We start from the raw sequence: 12,760 nt of genomic DNA, 5'->3' as shown, positions 1-12,760 counted from the left end.
GAAAACCATAGAGGCATAATCTAGGGATTGAAAAAAATTATTTGCTTTTATCCCTTCGTATACTGTGTTGACAGAAAAAGCATGTAAGGTAACCTATTTGCATCCCTTCCACAAATCTTTCAGCTTATTAGATGTACATAATGGTTCTTAATCCTGAAACACTTAAAAGTATAAATCAAGAACACTTCAATGGAATGCATCTTTTATTGTGGCAAAAGTTAGGGTTGGGATTGTGGCTCAGTGATGGAGTTAGGCATTCAGAACACCACAGAGAGAGAGGTTTGGCCTGTCATCTCAGCCTTTACAAGAAATTCTTTCTTTCTTTATTTTTCTTTGAACTAGCCTGTTACTTAAAGTTTACATGCGTGTGCGTGTGCCCGTGTGTGCGTGTGTGCGCGCGCATGTCTGTGCTACAAGCACTTGTATGCAGGTCAGAGGACAGACTGCATCTGAATTTTACATGGTTTCTGGGAGGTTGGACTCTTGTCCAGTTTGCACTGCAAGCATTTTCTCCAGGTGAACCACCTTCCCTGTCCTAGTTAGTTGCATGTAATTCTTACATTGCTAACTGCCATTTTTGCCTGGCTTTTGTACATAGGATAGGCCTTTCCCCCAATGGTCTAAATAAAAGCTTAACTTTGTCTTTAAAACTAAATGCTGTCAGTATGAGTCTTCCTTTGGGGGGTTCTCCCTTTTGGAGTTTCCCTATATGTTACTAGCTACTGCAATAACATTGGTGTGAATAGTATTTATTCAATGTTTGTTGTTAAGTGATTAAGATTTTAAAACCTTGGAGACTTAGGTACTGTTCTTGGAAACACAGGTTTGAGTGATTTGTCCTATAAAAACAGGAAGTAGTAGGAGCAGGATTTGAAAATAGATCCTAGGCATTTTCAGTTTGGAGCTTGTCCATACAGTTACAGATAATTTCTTAGGGTGACTAACTGTTCTTAGCTTTTAAAAGACTTTGTACAGACCTACACTGGAGTCTTTGTTTGCTAACTCTAGTCTTCAGGTGTGTAAGGCAGCTTTGCAAATTAAAGACTTGTTTACAATCTCATACTAAGATTGAGGTGCAGTTGAGGAATTAAAGGAGAAAATACTGGACCTCCTTAATCTTTTTGGGTTTTGAGTTTTGAGGTAAAAAGGAAATGGGTCTTTTCAGGGAGTTGTTGGATCATAGATGTGTGCCACCAGACCTAGTGGTGTCATCTTGTTTTGTTTTTTTTTTTTTTTTTTTTTTTTTTTTTTTTTGAGACAGGGATTTCTCTGTGTGTTTTACTACTTAGCTGAAGTTCCACTCTGGTGGGATGGGCAGGTGTCTTGATCTTCATACTCTTTAGTCACCAACAGGACCATAGGTGGCACATTAAACAGTACAAGCAAACCCACTTGGGCACAGCCATGAAGACCAACCTCTTTGGAGGTGCTTCAAGTGCAAGGGCAATTCTGCTGGGTCCAGCTCATCAAGAACAGCAAGAAAATGAAAGCTTTTTTGCCCAGTGACTGTTGGTTTGCTCCCATGGATTCTGCAGTGGTGAAGTTCCTAGAGGCCACTTTTAGTTCACGTGGCTAGTGTGTCTCTAGTGCCCCTGTGGGAAAGAAAAAAGGAAAGATCATTCAGAAACATAAATATTTATAGTAGCAATACATTTTTATATTCTAAAATATTAGCTGTGTCTATATTGTAATACTGCAAAGCCTAAAGTACTTTGTTACAATATCCTTGGTAAAAATTAACATTTTGTAGATTGGAAAGGTTTTGGCCAAAATCTCTTGGGCTTTTAAAGTCATTCTACTTCTATATCAGAAGTCTCTTACCATGTATCTAGTAAAATTGGTGTTGCACAAGAAGACCGAAGGACTCCTGTGGTTATGGAAGGGACATGAAACGGTTGACTTAATGCTGGGGCTCTCAGCTTGCACACAAGACCGAGCTACCTGCATTAACTAGCCACTCATCTTCAGATGACTGAAGTCAACTTACTCAGTCACTAACTTGGAACAGAATCCTCACGTTGTGGTTCTTTCCCTCTTTTGCCAGGTACAGTCATTTGCTCTTAACAATGTTCTAGAAAAAGCAACAAGTACATTAGCCTTCTGTTTTCCTTATACTGAGACTCTAACTCAGTTGGAGTCAGATGGCCTTCAAGCTTGTCTGAACTCTTGAAATCATCTATGGTCATGTTTGAGAAATATGTCTGCCTAGAAAACAAGGAATTAAGTGGGATTTGTGATTTTAGGGTAAGCTTCAAGGCTGGGAAATTTGATAGTAATTCTAGTAAGATGTGGAGCAATTTGTTGAGGATAATCTTAAACTTAAGTAGGTATTATTTAAAGCAGTAATGTGTGTAAAAAAGTACTTCATAGGTTTTTTTGTTGTTTGTTAATTCCCATGGATGATTTCTTTGAGAAGGCTCAATTCTTTTATTGTCATTTTGTTCCTGTTAGTTTGCTTTTAACCTTAAGGACCTCATTGGTAATTGTAGGGAGCTAGAGTTTGAATGATAGATATCCAAGAAATGTTTAAGAGGTTTAATAGAACACTTAGCACGTTACCTAGTATGTGGCACAAGTAATAATAAAAGGGGGAAGCTGCATTCAGTGCTGTGAACAAGTGGCCACAGGTTGTATTTCAGTTCAGTGTTTTGTGAAGGTGGTAGGGATTAATGATGCCGCCACTACCAAATTGTGAGGATTAAATGGTGTATATAGAACACCTAGTATAATGTTTGGAATACAGGACCAGGCTGCTGTGTGTATGTGCACAACAATTGCCTGGTGGCCACAGAGCCCATAAAAGGGCATTGAGCTCCTGGAGTTGGAGTGTCAGTTGTAGGTGCTGAGATCCAAGCCTGGCTCTGGCCAGGGCAAGTACTTTTAACCACTGAGCCATCTCTGCAATTCCAATAGTATTTTCTCTCTGTCCTTTTTTAATAGTTGATTTGATGTGTTCAAACCAGTGCTATTTTAGTTTGGGTGAAATATTATCTTAGGGACTGTCAGTTTTCTTCTGGATATCTACATGTACTTTGTAGGTAGGCTGGTCATTTTTCTGCATGTATCCACAAAATAAAGTGTTTTCTTAGGAAATAATGCTGCTGCCTTATTGCCAGCATTATCCTATTTTTAAAGCTAGGTATAAGGCCTTCTATAACCCAGAAGCAGTTGTTTATTGTGAATAAAAACTACCCTCCATGGAATAGCGAATTTAAAGCATACTCTGGTTTTACTGTATAGCCCTTGATGTCCTGGAACTCTTTAAATAAAGCATCCAAACAGCAAGGTTAAGGTGGTACACGCCTTTAATCCCAGCACTTGAGAGGTCTCCAGGTTTGACTTGAGGCCTGCCTGGTCTGCATATTGAGATTATCTGTCCAAACATATACAAGCAATAGACAGCAATTTTAATTAGGTAAAAAAAATTAGTATTCACATGCTAAGTTTACTTAATATAAAAACCTGGTTGGTTAGTAATTCTTGGGAGGGGGTTGTCTGAAATGATGTCTGTATATAAGCTCTCTGTTCTGGAGCTCACAGGTATCCAGCTGGCCTCTCCCTGCCACTGTACCCAGCCAGGCTACTGAACCTTTAGATGTCTCCCAGCAAGCCTGGGACCACTTCTACCTCTGAATTCTGAGTCTCCTGGCTTTAGAACAGTAATTAGTGTGCTGTGATGCAACAACCTCTTAAATCTTTCTAGACTTGTCTACCCTTCACCTCTCTGCCAGTATTTGTTGAAATTAATAGCTCTCACTGTCCTGGAACTCACTCTGTAGACCAGGCTGACTCAGAAATCTGCCTGCCTCTGCCTCTCAAGTGCTGGGATTAAGGCATGCAGCCACCACTGCCTGGCTTGGTGGGGTTTTTGTTGTTGTTTTGTTTGTTTAATAAAGATTTGCAATTGTTTGGGTCCAGCAAATTGATTATGTTGTGATAAAATATCTATTGCTTTGTTGTCAAAATTGAAGACACTTTGTGTGAATTCTTTGCTTCTTAGCAGTGTGCCACTAGTGTCTTTGATCTTTAAATTAAAATATTAGAGCTAATACTGAGGCATTTCTCTGGCTTACCAATAGTGAAGAGGCTGGAGTGGGTCACTAAAATAAAGGCAATCTTTTTCCAGTGCTTGTGGTTCCTAATGAATTCTCACTTCCAGTTTTCAATTAGTTTCAGTTTCTCCCATTTTTGTCCTCAAAAAGGGAGCCTAAATGACTTTATTTGGTGGCCCTTTAGTCTAAGACATGGTCAGTTCCTATCTGAACTTTGAACTTTGACCTAATTTTCTGGGCTCTTACACTCCTAATTTGATGGTCCTTACAGTCAACCACTATTTATGCAATAAATTGTATCACACCACATTCATTCGTCTAATGACTTTGTTTCCTGGTAAAGCCCCGTAACTAATACCAGCCAGTAACGTGGAAGCTGAGGCAGAGCTCATAAGATCAAGATCTGGCTGGACTTGAAACTATCAAATAGAAAGTTTTGCTGATATATTTGGCAAATTTCACTTGCCTAAGGATTGTGAAGTCTGATGGGAGATGAAAGGGAGTATGTGTGCTGTTAGAAATAGTGTTAGGCACCCAAGTGAGGGGTACATAGCTTACATTTGTTCTCTGTTGCATTTTCTGGAGGTTAGAAATGGTGGAGGAAGTGGAAATGACTCTATTGCTAGTAATGCTGGCTGTAGATAAAGGTGTGTGCTGGGTTATTGTTAATGTTTAATAGGGCAAGGCATGGGAGAGGCATTGCTTGTCAGGTCTATCCCTTGAGTTATGGCTCCTTTTTTCCATTGCCTTAGACATGTGTGCTTATCTTACAGGTATTGGGTGGGCTTATCACTGAACAGTTTATAGTCTTAAGCAGAATTCATATAGCTTGCTTTTTTTACTGAGGTTTTGTGGTTTGTTTTGTTTTGTATTGTTTTGGTTTTTTTCTGGCTTACCTACCAAAGATGTGAAAATTTATTTCTCCAATGTTCCTAATGTCACCCTAGCCAACACTCAAATTACTTTCCACTTAATCCTAGACAGCTAAGAGCTTGGGGGGGGGTGTCCACTGACCAGGCATGCTTTGAATCGGGTCTTGTGCAGTAAAATTTGAATTTCCTTCACTTGTTATTCTCTTCTGTCTTACAGGAATGACACCAAGGAAGATGTATTTGTACACCAGGTGAGTGCTTATATAGATTCTCTGCATTTCTGGCTCAAAGGTTGTGAGAAGAAATGGATGGCTGTGTTCTCAGCTTTGCTAAAGGTTAAGTCCAAGGATGAGTTAATTTAGTTTTGAATCTAAGAGTAATACAACGGTTAAAGTGTAGAGTGAAACATTGTATTGGAGAGGGCCCACTTACTTTTAAATAATTAAAAGTTGAATCTGTTCAACGGATGGCACTCAGTTTTCATAACCTCGTTTAGACAAATACCCACCATGAGTTTAACCTGAATAGTGTTTCTATAAATCCAGAGCATTGGCAAGACCCCCGAGAAGCTGTACAGTTGGGTCTGCCTTAGTAAGGGTGAATCTTTATTGGGCAGAGCTATAAAACAGTTGTCTGTTTAGAAAACAGGAGGCCAGTAGGGCAAGTCTCAGTTGTCCTAAAGCATTTTAAATGCTTTCTGTTTACACCTTTAGAATTGACTAGAAATTTAAATCCTTACTAGTGATTTAACATTAAGTGGAAAACCTTGCAGCCAGTGGTCAGTAAATAACTTTAATTGACTGCCAATGTTTTTGGAGGAGACTTCTTAGCCAAGCAGAAACTGCATCCTGAGTAGAAAAGTGACTGGACATTGAGGAATTGAGAATTACTGTTAAAGTAAGATGCTGCCACATGAGTGCCCCACTGCGCCCATCAGGCTTACCTTCACATGGAGAAGTGGGTTAGAAAATACATGACTGCCTAATCAGCTTTTCACGGGAATGTTGAAATGGCCACTTATATTGAAAATTAATTTAAATTTTAACCACTTTTTTTCTTAAGTGATGAGAGATTAAAAGACCTAGAATCAGAATCTGTATTCCCCAGTGTTCAGACACCTAAGAGCTTGGGTGGCAGCATCCTCCTTAGGAGAAGTTAACAGGTTAGCATTTTGTAGCTCCTAGAAATGAGATTCAGAGGGGAATCCCTGTTTAGTTTCTAGTATATCTAAAGCCCTATGGAATATAAGTATGCAAACATTTAAATTCTACATGTAAATTAACTGCTCATATCTAGAAGATTAATGTCCTTTGTTAGTAAGGTGACTTACCTTTCCTCTTACACACTGAAAATAAGCAGACTTGTACAGACAAGCAATAAAGCTTAATAGTCTTACTGCCACTGGCGACCATGAAAGATTAGAAGGGGCTAAAGATGAATGCTAATGTGTTTGGGGATTTTAATGCATGCTTCTGCTATCCCCTATGACTGCATATAATTGAGAGTTGGCTACATATAAAAGGTATGAAACTACGGCAGTTCAGATGACAGATGAGATCAATTATTTGACTCAACTCACCCAGTCGTCACCACAGTGTCACCAATATGCTTTCCTACTTATTTTGCAAGTGGTTTCAATATGGAGTTGTTCTTGGGACTTGGCTGCTCAGGTCGTGGTGGTGTATCAAGTAGACTGCAGTTCTGGGCACCGGAGCTTAATTGACCTCAGCTTTGTTGGTTGTCCTGCCTCCTCTGGAATGGAAATGCATGAGTGATCCTGTAATGGATACTGCTGTGATGTGGAATGAACATGGGATTTGGAGTCCCAAGAACTGGATTTAGAAAAAGTTCCCCTGCCGCTTAATAGCTGTGTGACCTTGGGCACTTCATAATTTTTTAAAGCCCTATATAATGTAAGACTTAACTGTTTTCTGGGGAGGTAATAACCAACAGTCCCGTACAGAGAGAAATACAAAGAGTGGTATAGATACATGTGAAATGCATTTCCATGGAAGTATTCATCATAGATAGGCTGGAAGGGATTTTGGTTGACATTTGTAATGGAGTTTGATATAGTCAAGGGACAAGAGTTGTTAATGGTCAAAGTTGAAGCATGTAAAACTAAACTCGCCTGTCATCTAAACTGGCCGTGTGTTTGGCTAGCTTCTGCTATTAAGTGCAGTCTTTGGGGGATAGATGGAGGTCTCATTTTGTTCCAAGCTTCATATGTGATGCTTTTCCAAAAAGCACCTTATTTTACACATTGTTGTGTCTGTCGTGAGTATTAAATTACTTTAGTTTTGTAAATAGTGGTAAAATGCTGGGGCCTTGTAAGATTGGAGTCTTTTGGTTGAGGTTGGGGGTATCATTGGTCCCTGCTTTCTTCCTAAACTATTGACAGTTTGGTCTTATGTAAAGCAAAATATTAAGTATATATCCAAGGTAAAAATGATGTTGACGCTGGTACATTTGAAATGAAAAAGCACATTCTTCTCCCCTGTTAATCTATTTTTGGAATGATGTTACTAGACTGCCATAAAGAAGAATAACCCCAGGAAGTACCTTCGCAGTGTAGGAGATGGAGAGACTGTGGAGTTTGATGTTGTTGAAGGAGAAAAGGTGAGGATGCTTTTTGTGTAAAGGTTTGACTTCGGTATGGAAATCATGTGGAGATCTCATCCGTTAGGATGGTGGCTCTAATTGGATGGATGATGTGTTCTGGTGACTACATGAACACAGGTGCATCAAGCCTAATGTGCTGGCTGCAGTTAGAGAGCAGTCTCTTCAGAACAGTGAGGAGCTGATGATGTAGTCATTCCTATGCACCCTTTGCCCATGCACACGACCTCCATTTTGTTATCTCTTGGGTTTGGTTTTTTTTCCCCCTCCCCATCTTTTGTGAAATTTATTGAATATTTGAATTTCCTTTGTTATTGTCAATAAATAATGACTTTTGTAGGGTGCGGAGGCAGCAAATGTTACAGGCCCTGGTGGAGTTCCAGTTCAAGGCAGTAAATATGCAGCAGACCGAAACCATTATAGACGCTATCCACGTCGTAGGGGTCCTCCACGCAATTACCAGCAAAACTACCAGAATAGTGAGAGTGGGGAAAAGAACGAGGGATCGGAAAGCGCTCCTGAAGGCCAGGCCCAACAACGCCGGCCCTATCGCAGGCGAAGGTTCCCACCTTACTACATGCGGAGACCCTATGCGCGTCGACCACAGTATTCCAACCCCCCTGTGCAAGGAGAAGTGATGGAGGTAAGTGCTAACAAGTGAAGAGGGTTGACATTGAGTGTAACAACAGTTTTGTTTGTTCGTCCTGGGAATTAGGGCTTTGAGGATGCTATGTGAGTGCTAAGTGACCAGCAACCCACCTGGTTCCTTGTTTGAGAAAGATTGTGTCTTGACTGTCTCCTGGACATTTTATCCTAAATTACTGTTACCCACAGGATGCACTTTTGATAGTGATGAACCTCCACGCTTGTTAATTTATGTTGTGACCATAGTCATGTAATCATGTCTTGTGCTCAAGAGTTGGAGGTTGGCTGGGCAGTGATAGTGTGTGCCTTTAACCCCAGCATTCTTTACGCAGAGGCAGCTGGATCTTCACTTGAGGCTAGCATGGTCTGCATATATGAAGTGCCAGGACTCCTATGTAGAAAGACGCTGTCTCAAAGAAAGAAACAGAAGTTTGAATTTGCCTGATTGGGATTTTGTTATTGATCAAATAGACTTTAATTTCTGATGTCTTCCAGGGTGCTGACAACCAAGGTGCAGGAGAGCAAGGTAGACCAGTGAGACAGAATATGTATCGGGGTTACAGACCACGATTCCGCAGGTATGGTCCATCATAACCTGTTTCTGTTAGGTTCTTCAGCCAGATGTTATACTTCTCCAACACCGTGCTTCTCACTCAGTCTTAACGTGAGTTAATACTTTCTTCTTTTTTTTGGAGCTGAGGACAGGACCCAGGGCCTTGCTAGGCAAGTACTCCGCCACTGAGCTAAATCTCCAACCCTGACATAATCTCTTTACTAAGTGAGAGCAGTCTTTGGGAATGTATTCTTTGCATTTTGTTATTGCTTTTTAAAATAGCTTATATAGTTAAAAGCTTTGTTTTTATTTCTTATGCAAGAGTATAGAATTGCAAATTTTCTATCTTTGAAAAGGTAAGAGTAGTTGAGACAGTATCTAAAGCATGCTTACTTGGGAGAAGAAAGGTAAGGTTGATGTTATAATAAGTACAAGGAGGTGTGTGCTACATAAGTCAACCTGAACCCAGGTAGGACCTGTCTACCTACTCAAGTATTGAAAGTACTGTGTAGTAGATATTTTAGGTAAAAGGAACTACTAGAATAATGGAGGGAAAGCTTCATGTGCACTAGTCTTCATGGCTCAGGCTTCAGGGGTTAAAAATCCCAGTAAGGTTACAATAGCTATTTGTGCTTCTGCACATGGAGACTGGGTTAGCAGCTAGTTTTCCCACCCCAGAATTTGGATGCTATGTCCACTTGTCTGGTGAGTACCTTCCTGACTGACCCTCCCACCCCCTATTATGTATGTGTGGTGTGTTTGTGTGTATGTCAACATTTGTGATCTTTCTTAATTATTCCCCTCAGTTTTTAAAAATGTCTTTTACTGGATCTGTAGTTGATTGAGCTAGACTGGCTGGCCAGTGAGCCCTTGCTTCCTACCCCTGATGTTGGCATCACCACCAAGGTTTGATTTTGTTTTTGTTCTTTTTTTCTTTAAGAGAGAAAGAGAAAAAGAAGGGAGAATGAGAATACTAAAGTTGCCTCAGCTGCCAGCCTCAAACTACCAGCCTTCCTGCCTGGCCGCTGCCTGAGTAGCTAGAATCAAAGGCAATTACCATGGCACCCAGTGTGACCAGTGCCTGTGAGCATATTATTTGATCTGTGTTTGATTTTATTTTTGAGGCAGTGTCTCATCTGGTAATTCTGGCTGGCCCAGAACTCTTAGAAATTGCTTGCCTCTGCCTCTTCAGGCCTGGCATTAAAAGGTGTGCACTATCATACTTACTGCCCTGTCTATGTTTACTCATTTGTTTTTTAAGTAGCCTTGACTGTTCTGAAACTCTCTGTAGGCCAGATTGGCCTCAGACTCAGAGATAACTCCAGATCATGTGCCTCTGCATCCTGAGTGCTGGGATTAAAAGCATGTGCCCAATGTCCTATGATTTTCAGGTTATTAGGGGCCTTTTGATGGTTCGTTATATATAGTTGTTTTTTATATTTCTTAGATTTATTTTACTTGTATGTTTTGCTTGCATGTATGCGTGCCCAATATATGTATGGCTGGCACCCTTGGTTAGAGGAATCAAATCCCTTGGTACTGATGTTTAGAAAAGAACTTAGCAAAAAAACCCAAGAACTCTGTTAATGCCAGTGGTGGCGCACACCTTTAATCCCAGCATTTGGGAGGCAGAGGTAGGCGGATTTCTGAGTTTGAGGATAGCCTGGTCTACAGAGTAAGTTCCAGTATAGCCAGGGCTGTACAGAGAAACCCTGTCTCAAAAAAAACAAAAATAAATAAATAAATAAATAAATAAATAAATATGCCCCAGGGGAGGGGCATTATTTTCTTGTGTTATCTTTATGCTCAACGTCCATTTTTGGTGTTTATGGCCCTGAGTGCTTTAATACTATATCCATTACCGTAGCATAGCGTGCTTTTGTAGCAGTCTATATATTAGTCTATAGGAGTGAACAACTGAATCTTCTGTTTGCCTTTATACTATACTGTGCAGCTTCTAAAATCTCTTAGTTTTCTGATATCTTGAGCGGATATCTTTTGGTGGTGTTTTTAGTTGTATGTATGCCTTTTATAAAAATAGATATTATCCTTTTTGCTTTGTGATTTGTTACAGCTAACATATCTAACTTAAGATTAATTTTGCAAAGTTTTTGTTTGTTACATATATGTGTGAAAGTTTGCCTGCATGAATGCCTGGTGCCCATGGAAGTCAGAAAAGCTTGTGGGTTCCTCTGAAACTGGACTAAGGGTTGGTTGTAAGCCACCATATATAGGCGCTAAGAATCAAACACTGGTCCTCTGAAAACAAGTGTTCTTAACTATGGAGGCATGTCTCCAGCCTTTGAATTAATTTTATAGTAGGTAACACATTTCACAGAGTAGAGGGTTTTCCAGCCAAGCCACAAATTGGTCACTTCTTGGCATGGTAATTAAGTTGAAACATGGTCCCAGCCATGTCTTAAGTACATGGTGAAAAAATTCTTAATTTTTTTGTTCATGAACTAAAATAGAAGGAAATATTAAAACATGTGGGAAGTATAGCTCCTTTTGATGGAAAGGGTACTGGTATCAGTAAAAGAATGGGGTTGAGGATTTCAGTGTATGAGAGATGGAGATGAGAGATTTAAAAGTATAGTAGAAGGAAGAATAGTTGAGTCAAAGGGCACCAGCATTGTTCTGATTCCAAGCATTTGAGCATCAGACCTTGGTTTATATGAAAGAGAATATGCTTATACAGTTGGCTTTTGAGAGTAACTTACATTTTTGCTAAGCTGCCTGAAAGACCATTTGAAGAAAATGGTTGGTACACGCAAGTACCAAATATTATTACTTGTGGTCAGGCTAAAGGATGAAAGCTGTTACTGTTTTTTGAGAGTATGTAGTATTCATTTCAGGGGCCCTCCTCGCCAAAGACAGCCTAGAGAGGATGGCAATGAAGAGGACAAGGAAAATCAAGGAGATGAGACCCAAGGTCAGCAGCCACCTCAACGTCGGTATCGCCGCAACTTCAACTACCGACGCAGACGCCCAGAGAACCCTAAACCACAAGATGGCAAAGAGACAAAAGCAGCCGATCCACCAGCTGAGAATTCGTCCGCTCCCGAGGCTGAGCAGGGCGGGGCTGAGTAAATGCCGGCTTAACATCTCTACCATCATCCGGGTAAGTAGGCACCCTTTGGCTTCCACTTCGCTGAGCTCTAGTACAAAAGAAACTGGAAGTAATAGATTAAGATGAGCCATTTTATTGTGTTGTTCACTCTAACACAAGTTAGCTGCCTACGCTTCTGGATCAACTCTGATTTTGGCAGAAAGCTAAGCAGCGTCTCACTGAAGACAGTGTTGCAAAATTTAAGGTTTGAAAAGTAGCCTTACCAGGTTTTGGTAGTGCCCACCTTTAATACCGGCAGGCAGGCAGGTCTCCAATTTGAAGCCAGCCAGTGAGTCTGAGGTCTGTCATGCCTAGCTCAGCTTACATTTGACTTTACTTGCTCTGGTTCTGGGTTTGCCATTTTCTCCCCTTCTATACCAAAGATCATCTGTATGTATCCAGAGTTAGTGTCCACTTCTGTTGTAAATCATTCTTTAAGCTAAAACCAACAAGGTAGGTAAAATGTGGCTGCTCTAGAGTGGTCTGCGAGCTAAAGACTTTGGGATGGTAAATAAGAGTCTTTTCTTTGCAGTTTGGTCATCCAACAAGAAGAAATTGAAATTCCAGCAATAAGAAATGAACAAAGATTGGAGCTGAAGACCTTAAGTGCTTGCTTTTTGCCCGTTGACCAGATACATTAGAACTGTCTGCATTATCTATGCAGCATGGGGTTTTTATTATTTTTACCTAAAGATGTCTCTTTTTTGGTAATGAAAAACGTGTTTTTTAAGAAAAAAAAAAGGCCTGGTTTTTCTCAATACACCTTTAACGGTTTTTAAATTGTTTCATATCTGGTCAAGTTGAGATTTTTAAGAACTTCCTTTTTAATTTGTAATAAAGTTTACAACTTGATTTTTTCAAAAAAGTCAACAAACTGCAAGCACCTGTTAATAAAGGTCTTAAATAATAG

The 12,760-nt window shown here is 40.1% G+C and overlaps 1 protein-coding gene across 3 annotated transcripts in view; it reads left to right on the top strand.

The window, feature by feature from the left end:
• The window catches only part of Ybx1 (Y-box binding protein 1), a 16,920-nt gene extending 4,160 nt beyond the window's left edge, over positions 1-12,760 (top strand). Inside the window, exons 5-10 of one of the 3 annotated variants that reach the window (XM_031378458.1) lie at positions 5,142-5,175; positions 7,454-7,543; positions 7,884-8,186; positions 8,684-8,766; positions 11,597-11,862; positions 12,383-12,760. In XM_031378458.1, coding sequence (XP_031234318.1) covers positions 5,142-5,175; positions 7,454-7,543; positions 7,884-8,186; positions 8,684-8,766; positions 11,597-11,831 — 745 coding nt within the window. In that variant the 3' untranslated portion in view covers positions 11,832-11,862; positions 12,383-12,760. Of the gene's footprint in view, positions 1-5,141; positions 5,176-7,453; positions 7,544-7,883; positions 8,187-8,683; positions 8,767-11,584; positions 11,863-12,382 lie in introns of all 3 variants that reach the window. The other 2 variants (XM_031378457.1, XM_031378459.1) reach the window with 2 other exon arrangements.

The sequence above is a fragment of the Mastomys coucha genome, unplaced genomic scaffold (genome assembly GCF_008632895.1).
Source record: "Mastomys coucha isolate ucsf_1 unplaced genomic scaffold, UCSF_Mcou_1 pScaffold18, whole genome shotgun sequence".
Taxonomy (NCBI): Eukaryota; Metazoa; Chordata; class Mammalia; order Rodentia; family Muridae; genus Mastomys; species Mastomys coucha.
This window is presented reverse-complemented; position numbering and strand designations above follow the sequence as displayed.